A 19,223-nucleotide genomic window follows, 5' to 3' on the forward strand; every position below is an offset into this window, starting at 1 on the left:
TGGCTTTGGAACTCGACCCTCCTGCTCCTCTACCCCATCCTGGGGTGGCTCCAGCACCCCAGTCTCTTAGTAATGAATGTGAAGAGGCACCGGGGTTACGGAACAAAACATTTACTCTCTCTGGTTATGGTACAAACATGGCCATGTCCACCTCAGACTGTTAACTTCTTCTTGGGCCTCAGATCGTCCCCCTTTTCAGGCACGCTGTCCATGTGTAAATCCCTGTTTCTAGACTCCCTTGCGGTGTAGTGGCTGAGCACCATTTGCCGAAGGCTGCTGTGGTCCAGGGGTTGGTCCACTGTGCCAAAGATGGGACTAGTGTGAGGAGTTTGGAAATCAAACCCAGCACAGCAGGGGGTGGGCTTCCTTCCCAGGGACAGTGCCTCTCTGCCCTGTTCAAAGATATCCAAGCCTGGTTTGGTGTCCCTCCATAGTGCTGGGGGTTGGAGTGTAAAAATTCTCAAAGTCCAGGGAGGGGGAGGACAGGCAGAGATGTACTGCTCAGGGATGGCCAGACAATAACTGTTTTTTTCTCCAAGATGAGGATGTAAAGATGAGTTTGGTTTAGTATCAAGGAGATAGGGTCACCACGTGCAGCTGCTCAGGATGTAGATTGCACAAAGACACCTGTTTCTACAGGGCTGCAATCCAGCCCCCCACTTGATTGCCAAGCCATGTCTACCCATCAGGGGCTCCTTTTCCTAATTAATCTGCCCAGACGGGCTTGCCTCTTCTAATTCACACATACAAGCCATAGAGGCTAGTGGGCTAAGAGAACCTAATGTTTATCAACATTCCCTTGAACAGAAATAAGACAACATCTGTACTTTCCTGACCTTGTGAGGACAGTGTTCTCAACAGCTGTGCCCTGCCACCCTCCTCCTTTAAGAACTCAAAGGGCCAAGGGAAGCTGTGCTAAGGTGGCTGACATCAGCCCGTTTTCACTCCTGCTAAGTCTCAGGTGCCTTGAATAAATCAAACAGGAGGTGTGTGTATGCCTGTGCCTGTGCACGAGCGCCTGTTGGCCATCCCCTCCCTCCATCCTTGGCACACCTGCACAACTGAAACGTTGCTCACAGAAGAGGGGCAGCTTTTAAAAATACCAAATTTTTTCCTCTGATTACTCAAGTCATGCAAGGTCATTTTAAAGAAAATTCTAAGCAATACATAATTAACTTAGAAATGCAAAGTTCTCTGCAAACCACCACCCAGAAATACCCACTGTAAGTCAGCAGTGTATATCCTCTTCGTTTTTATATGTATCATCAAGATAACTTCCTCCTTCCCTTCCTCCGCCTCCTCCTCCTTCCTTCTCTCTCTCTCCCCCTCCCTTTATTATAAATCAGGTTGTGAAGGGCTGTCCTGTACACTGCACGATTTTTAGCAGCATCCCTGGCCACTAGATGCCATATATACATGTCAGTTCATGTCAGCCCACTGCATTCTTTTTAGTGGCTGCATAGTATTCCATGGCATGCATGGGTGAACTATAACTTATTTAACCAATCTCTAACGGGTGAGCATTTCAGTCATTTCCAGTTCAATCACCCTCCTACTTCCATCTTTAACCCTCGAATAAGTTTTTCTTTGAAGGATCAATCCCCACAAGTGAGATTACAGACTCAACGTGTGTATCTGAAACCGGGGGTAATCATTAGTCAACCCCATTTCACCTGTAACCTGCCTTCACTAAGCAAGGTCGTTTTAATTATTGCTACAAAAGACTTGCTTGTCCTCCAAGCAGCATTTAGCCTAAACAATGTGTTTGCCTGAGCTGTTTTCCAGGAGCTTGGATTCAGCTATGTCTAGTTCTAGGTGAGCTGGTTAACACTGGAAGGAACCACCAATCCTTTAACTGGGCACGTGCGAGTGTCACTGGATGACCTCTTGAACATGCAGAGGCCCACAGCTTAGTTACACCGGCACAGAACCCCGATTACCGCACCGTTTTCCAATTGCCTTTCCTCACACTCCCCACGCCTCGGACCACCCTGCTTCTTTATTCTTTATTCCATAAATACCCGAGCCCCTTGCTTTCAGGGAGGTGGATTTTGGACGTTTGTTCTCCCATCTCATCTCCTCGCTTTGCTGCCTTGTGAATAACCCCCCCTCTCAGCTGCAACCCTCCACTCTCAGCGTTTGGCTTGCTGCATATCGCAAAACTGAAACTGGCTCAGTAACATAACCATTTCTCAGGCTTCCCGAACGTGTTGCCAAACTGCCCTCCAAAAACCATGTGGGGCCGATTATATCCCCACCTTCGGAGAGAGGGGCAGACCCCCACGAGGGGGAGTATCATGAGCTTCAGCCTCCAAAAGCAAAGATCAATGTGCAGGCGCCCGCAGGGCCACAGTTCAGCTCTGGCGTGAACCGTCTTGGGCGCTTCAACCACGGGGTTGGGGGATGTGGATGGGGCTGCGGAAAGGAGGTCACAGATGGAGGAGCGAGTCTCAAGAGCATAGGGTGAAGGTGGGAGCCGGGATCAGGGAATCTCCTGTGCCCATAACTTGACAACCCGGAAATTTTACACATTTTAAGGTTCATCAAATGGTCACAAAGTTGTTGCAATTTTTTTAAAGTACGCAGGATAACTAAACTTCAGAATCTGTGGCTGAGTCATTGCGCAGTAGAAAGAGAAGCCCGGGAAGAAAGAGCTCACCTTCATCCAACCTGTCACTAAAGGGGTCAGCCCCGAGCACTGGGGGGATGACCTTGATGGGTTCTGCAGGCTTGAGGAGGGCAGAGCCACCCCAGAAGGGGTTGATGAAGGGTGGTGGGACGTCCATCTCCGCCACTTCCATTTCCATGATCCGCTTGTAGGATTCTAACAGCAGCAGGTCGTTGGTCTTCTTTTCAATGATGGCTGGAAAAAAATAAACAGAACCAAGAGGGCTGCTGGGAGACGGGAGTCCCGGGGGTGGGGGGCTAGAGGTTGCGCCCCCTGCTGGAGATGAATGGTAGCAACAGGAAGTGGAGCAGGTCATGAGCTCCTATAAAGACAAGGCTTTCTCTTGGGTTACATCACACGTTCCCTAGAGGGCACAATTTGGTTCTTGAGAAGCAAAAATAATCTGACTCTTTAATATATAAAGTACAGATATACATACAAGACGTAAACAGTTATATGGTATATGAACTGTATTAAAATTCCACAAGGCGGAGCAGTTGGGAAAAGAATGTCTAAAAAGGCTCCTTAGGGCTTCCCTGGTGGCACAGTGGTTGAGAATCCTCCTGCCAAGGCAGGGGACACAGGTTCGAGCCCTGGTCCGGGAAGATCCCACATGCCGCAGAGCAACTAAGTCCATACGGCACAACTACTGAGCCTGAACTCTAGAGCCCGCGAGCCACAACTACTGAGCCCACACACTGCAACTACTGACACCCACACACCTAGAGCCAGTGCTCTGCAACAAGAGAAGCCACAGCAATAAGAAGCCCGCGCACTACAGCGAAGAGTAGCCCCTGTTCTCCGCAACTAGAGAAAGCCCGCGTGCAGCAACAAAGACCCAACACAGCCAAAAATAAATAAATAAATTTATTTTTTTTTTAATTTCTAATTAAATAAAAAAATAAAAAGGCTCCTTAGGGGACAATAATGAAAAGAAGATTGAGGAACACTGGGTTACACTAAAAATTGGGAGCCCTGGGCAAGCTCTGCCTTAAACTATGGTTTTTTCCTCAGTGCTGTCTCTGAGTTTGAGGGAGCTGCCCTTCCCACCGTGTTTCATAGCCTCATGGAGTCACCAGAATAATTCATTCATTCATTTCTTCATTCATTCCACAAATTATTATTGGATGCCTATCATGCCAGGCATGGTGCTACAATGCATGGAAGAAAAACAAAATGATGATAAACAATAACAGAGATGCAGTCCCTGTCCTGATGAAGCTCATAAGCTTCAGTATGAATGGGGAGACGGAGAGAAAGGCAAGTTCAGCAAATAAATACACGTATCCCTCACAATCCAGATGCCTATTATCTGAATTCAGTAACTACTGGATCTGGACAATTTTTTTGAAAAAAACTCACACAACCCATACCGTTTCTATTCTCTCTGAAAGTCAGGAACCAAAAAGATTTGCATCTGAACCTTGCTATTGGATCTCAAGAACCTCATAGATTCAGATAATGAGAATTACCTGTACATAGAGACAAACTGGGTGAGTATTAAATAATAGGACTGCTGTAAGAGTGAATAATAGTGGGTAGGGGAGGACCAGCTTCATATGGGGCAGCAGAGGGAGGACTTGTTGGAGGGAGGGCATTTAAACTGAGATCTGAGAATGCGGAGGAACTGGGCATGGGATGAGTATCCCAGGAACCACCCATGCAAAGGGCCTGTGGCGGGGATGAGTTGGGGGAGGGATTTGAAAATACAGAGAGGAGGGGCTTCCCTGGTGGCGCAGTGGTTGAGAGTCCGCCTGCCGATGCAGGGGACATGGGTTCGTGCCCCGGTCCGGAAGGATCCCATATGCCACGGAGCAGCTGGGCCCATGAGCCATGGCCGCTAAGCCTGTGCATCCAGAGCCTGTGCTCCGCAATGGGAGAGGCCACAACAGGGAGAGGCCCGCGTACCACAAACAAAAAAAAAAGAAAATACAGAGAGGAGAGCACTGTGGCTGAATGTGGTAAGAAAGGAGGGAGAGCAGGACAAGAGATAATGAAAAATGTAAGTAGGGGCCAGGCTATAAAGAACCTGATAGGCTGTGGGTAAGAAAGAGTTAACGCAGCAAAGCCTGACTGCTCTTAGAAAGGGCTGCTTACCAGATTGGCCCTTGGATAGCATCAGGGAATTTGAATTTCAGGAAGGTCCCCACTACCATTAACTGTTAAAAGAGTGGCTCATCATGCTTAAACTGTGGTATAAAAAATGTGATTTATGCTGAATACTCACTATTCTTTCTGGGAGTCTGGAATTTGGGTATGTGTCATGCTGGAGGTGCCTATATGATGAGCACCCCCCCAATCCAAACCCTGGGCAATGAGTATCCAGTGAGCTTCTCTGGTTGACATTTCACTTGTGTTGTCACAACTCATTGCTGGAGGAATTAAGCTCATTCTGTGTGAACCCACTGGAAGAGGAACCTTGGAAGCTTGCTCCTGGTTTCCTCCAGACTTCATCCCAAGCCCCTTTTTCCTTTGCTGATTTTGCTTTGTATCCTTTTGCTATAATAAATCAGGGCCATGAATATGACTATATGCTGAATCCAGGAGCCCTCCTAGTGAATCACTGAAACTGGTGGGAGGGAGGTGTCTTGGGAACCTCTCAAAAACAGATTGTATTAAGAGCCTTACATTTTATTCTAAGAGTAGTGGAAGCCATTCATTCTAAATTGTCAAGATCTCTGTAGATGCATCCTCCCTCTCTATCCTGAGTTCAAGGCCTATGCCTAGAAATGTGTGTTATAGTTAATAGGCATTTGTTACATGCCAGGCACTGCTCTGAGCCTTTATTTCTTCTTTTCCAATCTAAATGCCTTTCATTACTTTTTATCGCCTTATTTCCTTATCAAGGACCACCAACACAATATTGAATAGGAGTTGCGAGAGCAAACATCTTTGCCTTGTTCCTGATCTTAGAAGAAAAACATTCAGTTTTTTCACCATTAAGTATGAGGTTAGCTGTAGGTGTTTTTGTAGATGCCCTTTATCAGGTAAGAAAGTTTCCTTCAAGTTCTAGTTTGTTGAGAGTTTTTATCATGAATGGATGTTGAATTATGTCAAATACTTCCTTCTGCATCTATTGAGATGATCATGTACTAATTCTCTAAGACCTACTCATTTATTTAATCCTCCCAATATTTTTTTGGATGAAAAAACTAAAGCACAGAGAGGTTCAGAAAGTTGCCCAAAGTCACACAGCTAGTAAGAGTAGAACCAAGATTTGAACCCAGCCAAGCTGGCTTTAGTGCCCATATGCTTCACCACCAGGCTCACTACCTCCAAAAGAACAAGTCCTTGGGTTTGGTCATAGAAACCTCTGGAAATGGTTGCTACCCCAGCTCGACTCACCAAAGTACTGTGGGAGGTTGGTATCAGTGATTTTCCCTGTCTCCCCTAACTGTACCAGGATCTTGGTGGCATCACAATTTATCTTCTTAAACAGATTCTCAACCGAGTTCTTGAGATACTCCAAGGTCTTGTTGATCTCCTTGTAGTTGTTCTCATACATATCTGCCTGCTCCATGGTCTTCTTTAGTTTCTCCTGTGGCAGACCCCAATTTCCATCCAGGTCAGCCAGGTCACCACCCTGGGCTCAGCCCTCACATGAAAGCTTTTGCTGGCGATGAGGATTTAGGACCCTCTGAAGCCAGGATCTCCAAAGTGCAAGTTTGCAAACTTCTAAAGGGGTGTGAGATCAATTTAATCAATAAATTGGCCTCAACCCACATTTTTTTAGAAAATGAAATAAAATGATCAGAAAAGAAATGAAGAGAAAATACTAACATGCATTGCAGGTAGTGAGGGTAGTTATTGTTTAATGTAAGTTTTGTTTACTTACGTATGTGTATGTGTGTCTACATGTGTACTGGATTACAGTATTTTTAAAAAGCTGGTGACTCATTTTTAAAAAATGGCCCACAGGAAGGAATATATTTTACATTGCAGCCCAATACTTATATACGTGTGTGTATTTTTATATATTTATCTAATCAAATGAAATTATAGATTCACAAATCATATTCTTATTGTGTGTTCTAGTATTTTCCATTCTGTTCTGTTCTATTCTATCTTGTTTTTTGTTCTTTTTTTTGCGGTACGCGGGCCTCTCACCGCTGTGGCCTCTCCCCCTGCGGAGCACAGGCTCCGGATGCACAGGCCCAGCGGCCATGGCCCACAGGCCCAGCCACTCCATGGCACGTGGGATCCTCCAGGACCGGGGCACGAACCCGTGCCCCCCGCATCAGCAGGCAGACTCTCAACCACTGCACCACCAGGGAAGCCCTCTTGTTATTTTTAAATGCTGGTTGCAATCCAACAAACCAATTTCACCACTCAGTTTAAATCACATTAGAGCACGGTGGTTCTCAAAGTGGGGTTCCAGGACAAGCAGCATCAGTTTCACCAGGGAACTTGTTAGAAATGCAGATTCCTGGGATCCAGTCCAGACGGAATGAATCAGAGGCTCTGGGGGTGGGCCTGGCAATCTGTATTTAATGCAGGTGATCCTGATGCATGATAAAATTTGAGAACCTCTGTGAGTCCACTGGACCACAATTTTGGCTTCACATTGGTATCACGTGGGAGTGTTTAAACATTTGCTGCCCAAACTCCAGCCTCAGAGATTTAGACATCTTGGTCTGGGATGCAGCCTAAGCATCAGGAATTTTAAAGCCTCCGAGGTGATTCTGACTTGCAGCCCAAACTGAGAATCGCTGCTCTGGGATGAGTGCTTCAGTGGCTTCCTGCCTGTCCCTCTGAGTTCTCAGCTTGCAAAGGTGAACTGGGCCCTGGAAGGACCAGCCTTGTTCCCACCAGCTCCGTACGGACCATTCCAAATAAAGATCCCAAAGGGCCCTATTCACACCCCCATTTTCCAGGTGAGGAAACTGAGGCTCTAAGGAATACAGCCAGGAGAGGGAAGCCATGGTTTGAACTGTCTCTCAACCACCACACCAGGCAGCTTCCTCCATCCCAAACACTGGAATATTCAGTTCCCAGGGCTGCATTTCCTCATATGACAGCAAGAGCCCCCCCTCATTCTAAAGGTGCATTAAAAGATCACATGGTTGAGAATTCCCTGGCAGTCCAGTGGTTAGGACTCTGTGCTTCCACTGCAGAGGGCACGAGTTCGATCCCTGGTCACGGAACTAAGATCCTACAAGCTGCGCGGCATAGCCAAAAAAAAAAAAAAAGATCACATGATTAAAAACATTTTTTAAAGCCTGATGTGACAGTGACAACACATGTCCAGCACCTAAAATGTTCCAGGCATATTACACACATCATCTTAACTTATCCTCACAACTGCCCCAGTTTTCAGATGAGGAATATTGAGGTCAGAGAAGAAAAGTGAACTTGTGTTTAGCTCCTCTGTATTGAGTTGTCTAATACCTGACCATGGGCACAACTCTTTATCTGGACAATTATTTGGTAATAAGATGATGGTGATTTGAGGTTTTATTGACTTACAGGATAAACAACAACAACAATGATAGCTATGTTTATAGCTCTCTGCCCTGCACTGTGCCAAGCGTGTACATTGCAGTATCTTATTCAATCTTCACGGCCCTACAAAGTGAGTACAATTTTTATCTCCACTTTACAGGTGAGACACGGAGCCTCAAAGAGGTTAAGTCACTTTCTCAAAGTCACACAGCCAGGAAGCGACTCTTCTGGGAGTCATACCTAAGCGTTTGTTCCCGGAGCCTGGTTGCTTAACTCCTATGCAAAACCCTCCCATTAAAGGACTGGTCTCACCACTTCTCCCAGAGGGGAGGATGAAATGGAAGTTAAGTGGAAAGGTTCCAAGAGTAGAGGAGATGGAAGCGATCTTTAGCAGGGGGGTAAGAAAAGTGGTTTCTAAGTGAGCCCATTGCTATTAAGACAAATTCTCTTGCTTAGAGTATTTGCATTTGAAAAGAGGTTCCAGGAGTTCCTACTAAAGCCAAAGGAACAAAGAGCTGCTGGAGGACTTCAGGCAGAGGTCTTCAGGGGGAGATGCTTAGGGTTGCCTGGTCAGCCTTCCCAAACTGTGTCCCCCTTTAGGCCTTCAAAACCCCAAGAGGCAGAACAGCACAAGTCCCAACCCCAAGGAAGCATTTGGACACTGGATGACTCAAAGCCAAGGATGTGGGACGCCAAGCATGTGTCCAACTTAAGGAGAGTCTCCTTGAACTTGGGCCCTGCCTGCAAGTCTACATTCCCCATTCCCGAGTCGTGGGAGAGGTTGCTGAGCCTGAGAGGTGCTTTGCTGCCCTCCAGTGGTGCATGAGAGAATGGCATGGCCAACCCTTTCTGCCACCTGCATGCCAAGAGTAGAAATAAGCCACAGAGAAAGGAAGGGAAATGACCAAGGATTGTAGTTCCTGGGCCAGGAACTACTGGATTAGAACAGGGTTTTGCAGTCAAACTCTCTGGTTCATATCTTCGCCAGACATTTGCTATCCATTCTCCCCTTATACCTTAATAGCAAAATGCTGATTGTATTTGGGGTGACAATGTGCCTGCTAAAAGTTATATCTCCAACCCTCCTTTGCAATAGGGATGGCCAGTGAGACATAGATACAGAAGTCACTGGTTGAGAATTCAGGGAAAAAACTTTTAAGCTGACTAACTCAATTAGCAAGGCCTTTTTTTCCTTCCCTACTTTCTTTCTGCTTGGAATGTGTATGTGATGGGCGGGCCATTGGCAGCCATAATACAACCATGAGGCATCCTTGAGAATGTAAGCCACACACTAAAGATGGAAAAATTGAAAGGAGAAGCCTGGGTTACTGATGACATAATGACCAGCCCTGAAGTGTTTATCTCCAGATTTATGTTTTAACAAAGTAAATAAACTTCTATTGCTTAGGCCACTGTTATTTTGGGTCCCTATTATTAGCAGCTGAATGCAATGCAAAGCTCATGCAGTATCCCAGCTCCATGATGTTGGCGGTTACTTCCCTGAACCTCAGTTTCCTCATCTGTAAAACAGATCATATCACCTACCTCATAGAGCTGTTGTGAGGATTAAATGAGATAATGCAAGCAAAGCACTTAGCCCAGTGCCTAGTATGTAGTAATGGCTCAGGAAATGTTTGTAATTACTATTATTGATTGAGAACAGGCCACAGCCAGGACAAGGGGGAGAGAGAATAAAAGACTGAGGCAGAGATCTGTCTGGAATTTACCAGCCTGGGATGAAATTATAGGCACAAGGGCCTGAGATAGGCTCCCTGAAGTGGGAGAGTCTTTAAAATAGACAAAGAGAGCCTCAGGGACAATATTCTGCAGCAAGATCTGTAGCAGAGGCTGCCTGTAACAAAAGGTCGGGACATGTCAAGACATGACCCAGGCCAGTAGATAGTCATGGGGCAGACATCTTCCTCCTCCTGAGAACTAACCGACAGGTCACCTGACAGACAATGGAGACTCCTGCATCCCTCCCTCCCCACCCTGGTCTTACCTCCAGCTGTCTCAGGATTTAGCGGTTGTCCTCATGTGATGATTTCTGCTGGGACTGCGAGCGGATAACCTCATTCTGCTCAGGAGAGAACCAGACGATAAGGAAAAGCAAGTGCTCCCCTGCCCAACATACCTAAAAATAAGCCAATGCCTCGAGGCGTTGGTGAGGATTTAAATTATCCATTTCAAGTAGCCCCAGAACCCCTGGACCCCTCTTATGTCCATGGAGGTTCTTTCTGATGTTTCTGAATTAAAAGGAGGATGTAGGCGTGAGCAGGTGGGTGGTTCATCCTTTCTGGAGAATTGTGTATAATCAGTAGGATTTGCTGCAATGGTGGCAATGTTCTATCTATGCCGTCCAGCACCGCAGCCACTAGCCACACATGGGCACAGAGCACTTGCAATGTGGCTAGTCCCACTGAGGAACTCATTTTTTAATTTAATTTAAATTGATTTAAACTTAAGTCGCCCCATGTAGCTGATGGTTATGGTAATGGACGGGCAGCTCCAGAGCAGGGGTTCTCAAGCTCTAGCATGAATCAGAATCACCTGGGGGTTTGTGAAAACACAGATATCCGGGCCCCACACCAGAGGTTCTGATTCAGTATGTCTGTGTGAGGCCCACGAATGTGCATTTCTCTCAAGTTCCCAGGAGATGCTGCTGATCCAGGGACTAGATTTGAGAACTCCTGGGCTAGAACAGTGTGTCCAAATGTAAAAGGCAAGCACCCTTTTTTTTTTTTTTGCGGTGCGTGGGCCTCTCACTGTTGTGGCCTCTCCCGTTGCAGAGCACAGGCTCCTCCGGACGTGCAGGCTCAGTGGCCATGGCTCACGGGCCCAGCCGCTCCACAGCATGTGGGATCCTCCCGGACCGGGGCATGAACCCGTGACCCCTGCATCGGCAGGCGGACTCTCAACCACTGCGCCACCAGGGAAGCCCAGCAAGCACCTTTTGATGGGGCAATACCATCTCTAGGAGTCTGTCCCATGGAAACAATAGGACATGTGGGCAAGGTGGCCACTCAAGGCTGTCCCTTGTGCTATTATCTGTGATCTCCGTTAGGGACAACCTACATGTCTACCGGTTGGGGATCGGTTAAGTAAACGATGGTACATTTACATTGTTGGGGGGAAAGGATCTCAAATTAAAATATGGTTTAGGGCTTCCCTGGTGGCACAGTGGCTGGGAGTCTTCCTGCCAATGCAGGGGACACAGGTTTGAGCCCTGGTCCCGGAAGATCCCACATGCCACGGAGCAGCTAGGCCCATGCACTGAAAGTGCTGAGCCTGAGCTCTGGAGCCCGTGAGCCAAAACTACTGAGCCCACGTGCCACAACTACTGAAGCCCGCGTGCCTAGAGCCCGTGCTCTGCAACAAGAGAAGCCACCGCAATGAGAAGCCCGCGCACCTCAACGAAGACCCAATGCAGCCAAAAATAAATTAATTAATAAATTTTTTAAAAATATATGGTTTAAATGCAGATTCCTGGCTTATTCTCAGAGAATCTAGGTTTGTAGGTATGGGATAGGGCCTGGGGAATCTGTTCTTTTAAGAAGAATTTTGTGATACTACCACAGAGCATCTAGGGTCTTCAGAAGCCACTGAAAAGAACATAGAAGATGTTGGGCAGTATCTATGATGAATTGTTGAAGAAAAAAGTTTATTAAACAGCACAAACTATCTAGTATACACCCAGTACTATAAGTGGGCATCTAGGGGAGTGTGTGTATGTATGTGTGTGTGTGCGCGCGCATGGACACATGCTTAAGTGCACACTGCCTGCGTAAAGCAATGTCACCAAAATATTTATTGGCAGTATCTCTGAGTGGTGATATTTTGGTGACCTGTACTTTTTCCTTATATTTTTCTGAATTACATTTTCCCACAGGCATATCTACTTGCACATGGCCCCACATTCAGGCAACAGTGACATTGCAAAAGGAAGGGCTCCCCTCAGTCTCCCCTGAGCACAGGGACCTCAGAGGAAAGAGTAATGAATTCCCAGAGGAGGTGACATCTGTCAGGACTAATGAGCGGTATTGCATCAGAAGAAAAGTGGGAGGGGCGGGGAATAGCATGAGGAAAGCTTCAGAGGAGGGAAATGCAGGGGGAAGCTGGGACTGGCAGCTGATGAGAGTGCCTTGGGGGTCATGATGGGAGCTGAGCATGCAGGGGCAGGTTGAAGCCAAATTTTGAAGGGACTGGAGTGTCACACTAAGGAGTTTAGACTCTCTCCTGTGCAGACAGTTTCAAAGGCTGGTTATGTGTGTTCTGCGGAGTAAGTAGTCCAGGGAGCCAATTAAGTTTGGGAAATTATGGATTTAACAAGGTAAATAGTTTCTTTACTGTAGGATTTGTCAGAGCCTTTATTATGCTCATATACATCAACTCTCTCCAAGATTAGTTTACCATCTCTCCTCAATTCTGTGAAGCTGTTGATTAACAGGGGTCAGCCAGCTTTTAAGGCAAAGGGCCAGATTGTTGATATTTCGGGCTTTGCAGCCCACATATGGTCTGTCTTGCATACTTTGTTTCCTTACAACCCTTTAAAAATGTGAAACCATTCTTGGCTCATGGACTGTACAAAAACAGGCCAAAGGGCATATCTGGCTGTGGCTATAGTTTACTGAACTCTGGATTATAAGACATACCATGGATTTTAAATGTCACTTATTGGGGGTGAGGGGACATGAACACATTAAGTGTATGTATCAACTGGAAGACAAATACCAATTTCAGGAAGGTTAAAATGTAGGGGGGAGAACACTGGGGGGATATAGTATTTCCTAAACTTTTTTGACTTGAAGCCCTTTTTTCTGCAGAGTATCTCAAGGAGTGTTCCAAGGAACCCGCTTTGGGGAAGGCTGCTGTGGGAGCAGGCGGGCCCCTGGCCTGGGAAAGAAGAGGTGCCCTGACCTGGATTCTCTCAGTCTTCTTGTGCATCATCTTGATGTCATTGTTGAGCTCTGTGACATACATGAACTGAGCAAAATTCTTCTCCTCCTTGGCCAGAAACTCCTCGATGAGCTGATTCAGGCTGCCATTCTTTGTCAGCTTCAGCAGCCGGAGGTGAGCCACCTCATAGCTCTCAAAACTCTCACCCTTGTTCTTCTTCCCATGCTTCTTTGCCTTGAGAGCTAGAAAAGGAAGAACTGGCAACCATGAGTCTGAAAGGGAAGCCGCTCAGAGTAGTGCCCAGTGGAGGGATGTGCTCCATAGCATTATCATTGTGCCCTGGGGAGGGGGCTAGACTTTCCCATGAGATGGAGTGGGAGCTTCCCTCCTTAGCCACTTCACGAATACCTAATTGATTGTCTACTATGTTCCAGACACTGTGCTGGGCTCCATAGCTACAAAATCACTGCCCCACAGAGCTTTTAGTGGAGGAATCAGCCACAAAGAGAAAAGAAAAAGAGATAGCCAAGTAAACAGAAAAAGAAATCCGATAATTACCATTGTGGCCCAGGCAATGGAGGCGATGTAGTAGGTGCTGTGATGGGGTAGCTGCGTGGCCAGGGAAGGAGGTGACGTGAGCAGGATGAAGGCCGGGGAAGCCCTCTTGGCAGAGGGCCTTAAGCAGTCTCAGAGCTTGGCAGATTCAAGGCATTAGAACAAAGCAAGTTCTCCAAGCCTTGCTCCCCAGCCTGATGCCTGCAATAGCCCCACCTCTCCTGAATTCAGCCTTGTCTCTCTGATTTGGCCTCCACATGGCGATCGGAAGGATCTTTCTAGGTCTTCCTAGGCACATCTGGCCACGTGACCCCTTTTCATTTGTGGCTCCCTACTGTCCCTGGGATGAAGCTGAAGTTTCTTGGCATCATTTAAGATCTGATCCCCTCTAACCCTCAGTGCCTGGTCACTATCAGACTCAGTCACTAGTCTGCCTAAATCTTCTGATAGCTTCCCACCACACTTAGAATCAGCGTGAGCTCCCTGTGCAGCCTATAAGGGCCTGTGTGGTCTGGCTCCTCCTCACCCCTCCAATTTCATCTCCTACCACTCTCCTGTTGGCATCAACTCACTCCAGCCACACTGGCCTCCTCTCTGTTCTAGAAATATGCCTACCTCACTCCCACCTCAGGGCCTTTACACCTGCAATTCTTTCTTCCTGGGATGTGCTTCTCCCAGTCTTCCATGTGGCTGGTTCTCTCCTATCATTCAAGTCTCTGCCCAAACAGCACCTCCTCCAAGAGGCCCACCCTGACCACCCTAGATAAAGCAGCCCCTTGTTACTCTCTGTCAATTATCCTGTTTTGTTTTCTTCATCATGCTCATGGGTTCCCGAGAGATCAGATTAACTTTTGCATTTGCCAATTTGTCATCTCCCCTGACAGAAGTTCAGCTCCAGAAGGACAGGACCTCTGTCTTACTCCCCACCGTCTCCCAACATGTAGCCTACTTCCTGGCACATGGTCAGTCCTGCAGAAGTGGTCTGCCTGTTTCTCCAGCTTTGCGTCTACACTCCAGTTAACATGTTCCTGCCTCTGGGCCTTTGTCTCTGCCTGGATTCCTTACCCTTGCACAACTGGATTCTTTTCATCCTTTAGATCACAGTCTGAACAGCCCCTCCTTGTCCATCCTATCCAAGAGAGGTCTCCCTGTTACTTTTCCATCTCAATCCCTTGTTTTCTTCCTTCAAAGGTTCTATCACAACCTGAAGTGTTTGTATTTGTCTATTTGCTTGTTTTTTTGTGTGTCTCCATATCTAAAACATAAGCTCCGTGACATCAAGGACTAACACTGTCTTGATCACTGCTCTGTCTCTGGTCCCCAACATGGTGCCTGTTTCAGGATAGGTGATCATTAAAATTTGTTGGAAGACCAAGAATGCAATGGTTGGATGGATGAAGGAAGGAGTCAACTGATCATGAAGAACTTACCCCTGCGTGTCACAGGAACAGGAGGAGCCTGGAGGCTGGGAGACCCAGCAGAAGCTGCTAGAGGAGATGTGATGAGAAAGATGACAAGGCTGAGGCAGTGAGAAGAGGAAGGATGGACGCACAAGTCAACTGGAGTGGCAGTGAATGGGAGAACTCCTATTGACTGCACAGTTCGGGTCTTGGATGCCTAGTGGAATCTTGAGGCTGCTCAGTGGATTAGGAGAGAGAAGAGGATAGTAGTAGGACCTCAGGCTTTGGGGGGCAGACACACTTGGGATGGGGTCCTGGATCTGTTACTTACATTGCAGAGGACCTTGGCTATATCCATGTATCCTCTCTCAGCTGCAGTGCCCTCATATGTCAACTGGGGGTGTTAATAATAATGTCTGCCTCTTGGAGATGTTGTGAAGGCTAAATGGAAGCCATGCATGCCAAGTATAGAGAATGGAAGCTGGCATAAGCCAGTGGCTCAGTAAATGGATGGGTGGGTGGATCGAGGATGGAAGGATGTATGGATAAAGGATGGAAGATGGATGGGTGGATGGATGGATGGATAGATGGAGGATGGAAGGATGCATGGATGGATGGATGGATGGACAGAAGGTCCAAAAGGTGGTTTTTGTAATGTTAGAGAGTGAGAGATGGGATTTCTCAGAAAAACACTTCCAGCCATACAGTTGCAAATAAGGTAGGAAGGGACAGAAGGGGCTGAAAGAAAAAAAAACAAATGCAGCTGCACAGGGGGCTCTCCCTTCAATCTGTTGAGGAGAGAGTTAACATAGCAGACCTGAGACTGCTCTCCTTAGAAAGGCCTGCTTGCAAGGTTGGCCCTTGGCCTTCATCTGGGAACTTAAATGGTGAACAGCTCCCTACACTGATATAAAACTTTCCTAAACGGTAAGTGTGCCTCCTGAGCCCAGACTGTAAGGACAGTGTGCTTTATGCCGAACACCTGCCTTCCTGCTGGGAAGCTGGAATTTTGGTATGTGCTGGGGAGAGGGTGCCTACGTGACCAGCATCCAGTAAGAATCTTGGGCACCAAGTCTCTAATGAGCTCCCCAAGCAGACGACTCTTCATATGTGTTGTCACAATTAGATGCTGGAGGAATTAAGCATGACTTAATTCCCAGTCCCAGTGTGACTCCACTGGGAGAAGATCCTGGAAGCTTGTGCCTGGTTTCCTCTGAACTTCGCCCCACGCACCTTTTCTCTTTGCTGATTTTTCTTTGTGTCCCTACATCATAGCCATGTTTGCTGAGTCTTGTGAGTCCTCTTTGAGAATAACCCGCCCGGGGGTGGTCTTGGGGACCTCTGACACAAAAGTTCCTCCTCTAAACAATGGAAGGAGAGCCACAGGGTGAGGACACATCCTACAGGTTATGGGTGGCAGATAAAACCCAAGGCATCCAGTTAAATTTGAATCTCAAACAATATATTTTTTTTCCTTTGGCCACACTGCACAGCACGCAGGATCTTAGTTTCCCAACCAGGGATCGAACCCCTGCCCCCTGCAGTGGAAGCACAGGGTCTTAACCATGGGACCACCAGGGTAGTCCCGACACAAATGATATATTTTTAAAAGTATAAATATGTCCCAATTGTAGATAAACCACAAATAATTTTTGAGTATAAGTATGTCTCAAATACTACATGAGACTAAAATTTTATTCATTGTTTATGTGAAATTTAAATTTAACAGCATCTTGTATTTTTATTTGCTAAATTTGGCAAACCTACTACAAGGAGACTCGGGTACCTTCAGTTGAGAGAGAGAGAGAGAGAGAGAGAGAGAGAGAGAGAGAAAAGAGGACACCTGGAAAGCGTTACCTTCTTCCTTTTTGGACTGCTCCTCAAACTCGATCATTCAGCTTGATGAGTAGGAAGGATGTGAGCTTGGTTTCATGATCATAGAAACGCTCCAACTCTCGGATCTCCAGGTTGTACTGAGAGATGTCCTTCTGCTGGCGGTCCTTCATGACAGCCATTCGAGCCATGGCTTCCAGCCTGGGCGAGGGGGGCACGACAGAGTCTGAGTGTCCGGAGGCGCCTTCCTTCTCCTCCCCTCTCCCTACCAGTCCAGACAGACTTCCTGCCTGGTCAATGACCATCACTCCTTTTAATCATGGAGGTTTCTGGGAGTAGAGGAACAACTTTCCTCACCTGAATGACAGCAGTTGACAGCTCTAGACCACCCTCAGGAAATGATTTTCTATCATCATCATCATCACCACCACCATCACCACTGTCATCATGATCTTCACCACCATCACACCACCACCACCACCACCACCACCACCATCACCACCACCACCACCACCATCACCATCACCACCACCATCAGTATCATCACCATCAGCATCATCACACATCACCATTATCACTAGTACCATCATCATCACCACTTGTCAAGTACTATGTCCCAGCCACTCGCTCATATACACATATTATTTAATCCTCACTACCACCTGAAGGGGTCCTCCAACAATGTAGTAGTGATGGAGCCAGGCTTCAAACCCAGATCTGACTCCAAAATCTGCACTCTTCACCACTAAACTGCATGCCTTTTGCCCCTCTAGGTGTGAAGCCAGGAGACAGCCCAGACTGAGAGGGACCCCTAGGACTAGAGGCAGGGACACCTGGGGGAGATGGTACAGCATAGGGGTTTGAATCGCAACTCCACCACATCTGCCATTTATTTGGATCTCAGGTAAGTATTTTGGCATCTCTAAGCCTCCATTTTCTGGTCTGTAAAATGGGGATAATAACTCCTAGGGCTGTTGTGAAGGTTGAAATACTACCCAGAGCATCTAGCATCATGCTTGGCCGACACACAATCAGCACTCAGAGTTATTATGATGATGATTTCAGGTTCCTCAACACATAAGCACAGTGGGTACAGGTGGACCAGAGTAGGAAGCTCAGCAGGGGGCTGAGACATCTTTGCCCCCAGGGTCTCTCCCCCAGCCCACCTCTGCTCATAGGCCTGCACAGACTGCTCGATGGCCATATTCATTGTTTTCTTCTGCATCAACAAGCGCCAATGAATCTGCTCATAGATGTTGTCATAAGCAGCCTTCTCATACCGTAGGTCCTCAATCTCCTTCCGGAGCTTCGCATTGGTGGTCAGCATCTTGTCAAAGTGTACAGTGACCTGCAAGGAGGGCTCTGCTTCAAAATAAGGCTCACTCCTGGGGCATGAGACAAGCTTCCAGAAGGCAGCCAGAGGGTTGAAGGGTCTTCCCCTCACCTCCCACCCCAGGCCCACAGAACAATGGTTGGAGTGCTGCCTGGCCTGTGTGCACACCATCGTTCACCTTATCCCGACTCAACCAGTGAGATGAGTATGTTCTGCTAATGGCTTCACAGACATCATTCTTCCCTCTTAGCAAAGGGAGGCAGAGTTGTTTGCAGAGTATTTTTTGTTTGTTTGTTTTTTGGTCACGTTGCAGCACGTGGGATCTTAGTTCCCCGACCAGGGATAGAATCCGTGCCCTCTACAGTGGAAGCATGGAGTCCTAACCACTGGACCACCAGGGAATTCCCCCAGAGAACACCTTACGTACGAGATGCAAACGGGTTTCCAAAACGTGGATCCATTTTTGCAGTTTCTGGGGTTATAGGCCTCCTGTATTTTGAGAAGATCTGTCTTTGGTTATATATATATTTTTTCCATCTGAATGATCTGAAAAGAAAAAGAGAAAGAGAGAGAGAGAGAAAACCCAGCTGTGTTAACATCTGTATGGGTACAAATGTGACAGTTCACTAACTCAAGTGTGGTAAAACAAAAACTGCAATGTTCTTTCTTTTCCCATGAATGGAATTTTAATTCTCTCTTGGGTGTATGCTCAACTCAACTTAACCTTAGCCAGTTTGGGGCAAAATGAGGCAACTTAGGGTTTTTACTCTCACCCGTGCATGTAAATTTCACTTACCTGTGGGCGAAAATTTCACCTGGCCCTAAAGCCACGGTTTCCAGCAGAAATGGCATTATTCCCCCAAGAAGCTTTCTGTAACCTTTGTTTTTTGTTTTGTTTGTTTTGTTTTTTGCTCTTGCAATGATGAGGATGCTAGTGGCACTTAATGGCAAGTCATGAGAGTCACATACCCTGCAACATGTAAGACAGCACCAAACATCCAAGAATTGTCCTCCACCCCTTTTGACTTTCCAGTGCCCCTCTGGATATTAGGCAGGTGAAGAACCTCTCTATAATTTTCTGTACCTAGAATCAAAC

General features: G+C 47.0%; 1 protein-coding gene across 1 annotated transcript in view; it reads right to left on the bottom strand.

The window, feature by feature from the left end:
• Positions 1 to 152: 152 nt before the first annotated feature.
• The window catches only part of CCDC63 (coiled-coil domain containing 63), a 28,644-nt gene continuing 9,573 nt past the window's right edge, over positions 153 to 19,223 (bottom strand). The window contains 10 exon segments of the mRNA XM_032603363.1: positions 153 to 298; positions 2,660 to 2,863; positions 6,014 to 6,206; positions 10,113 to 10,187; positions 13,028 to 13,248; positions 16,819 to 16,850; positions 16,852 to 16,995; positions 17,961 to 18,142; positions 18,555 to 18,601; positions 18,604 to 18,673. Coding sequence (XP_032459254.1) covers positions 153 to 298; positions 2,660 to 2,863; positions 6,014 to 6,206; positions 10,113 to 10,187; positions 13,028 to 13,248; positions 16,819 to 16,850; positions 16,852 to 16,995; positions 17,961 to 18,142; positions 18,555 to 18,601; positions 18,604 to 18,673 — 1,314 coding nt within the window.

Source organism: Phocoena sinus, chromosome 14 (assembly GCF_008692025.1).
Source record: "Phocoena sinus isolate mPhoSin1 chromosome 14, mPhoSin1.pri, whole genome shotgun sequence".
In the NCBI taxonomy this organism is placed as follows: domain Eukaryota; kingdom Metazoa; phylum Chordata; class Mammalia; order Artiodactyla; family Phocoenidae; genus Phocoena; species Phocoena sinus.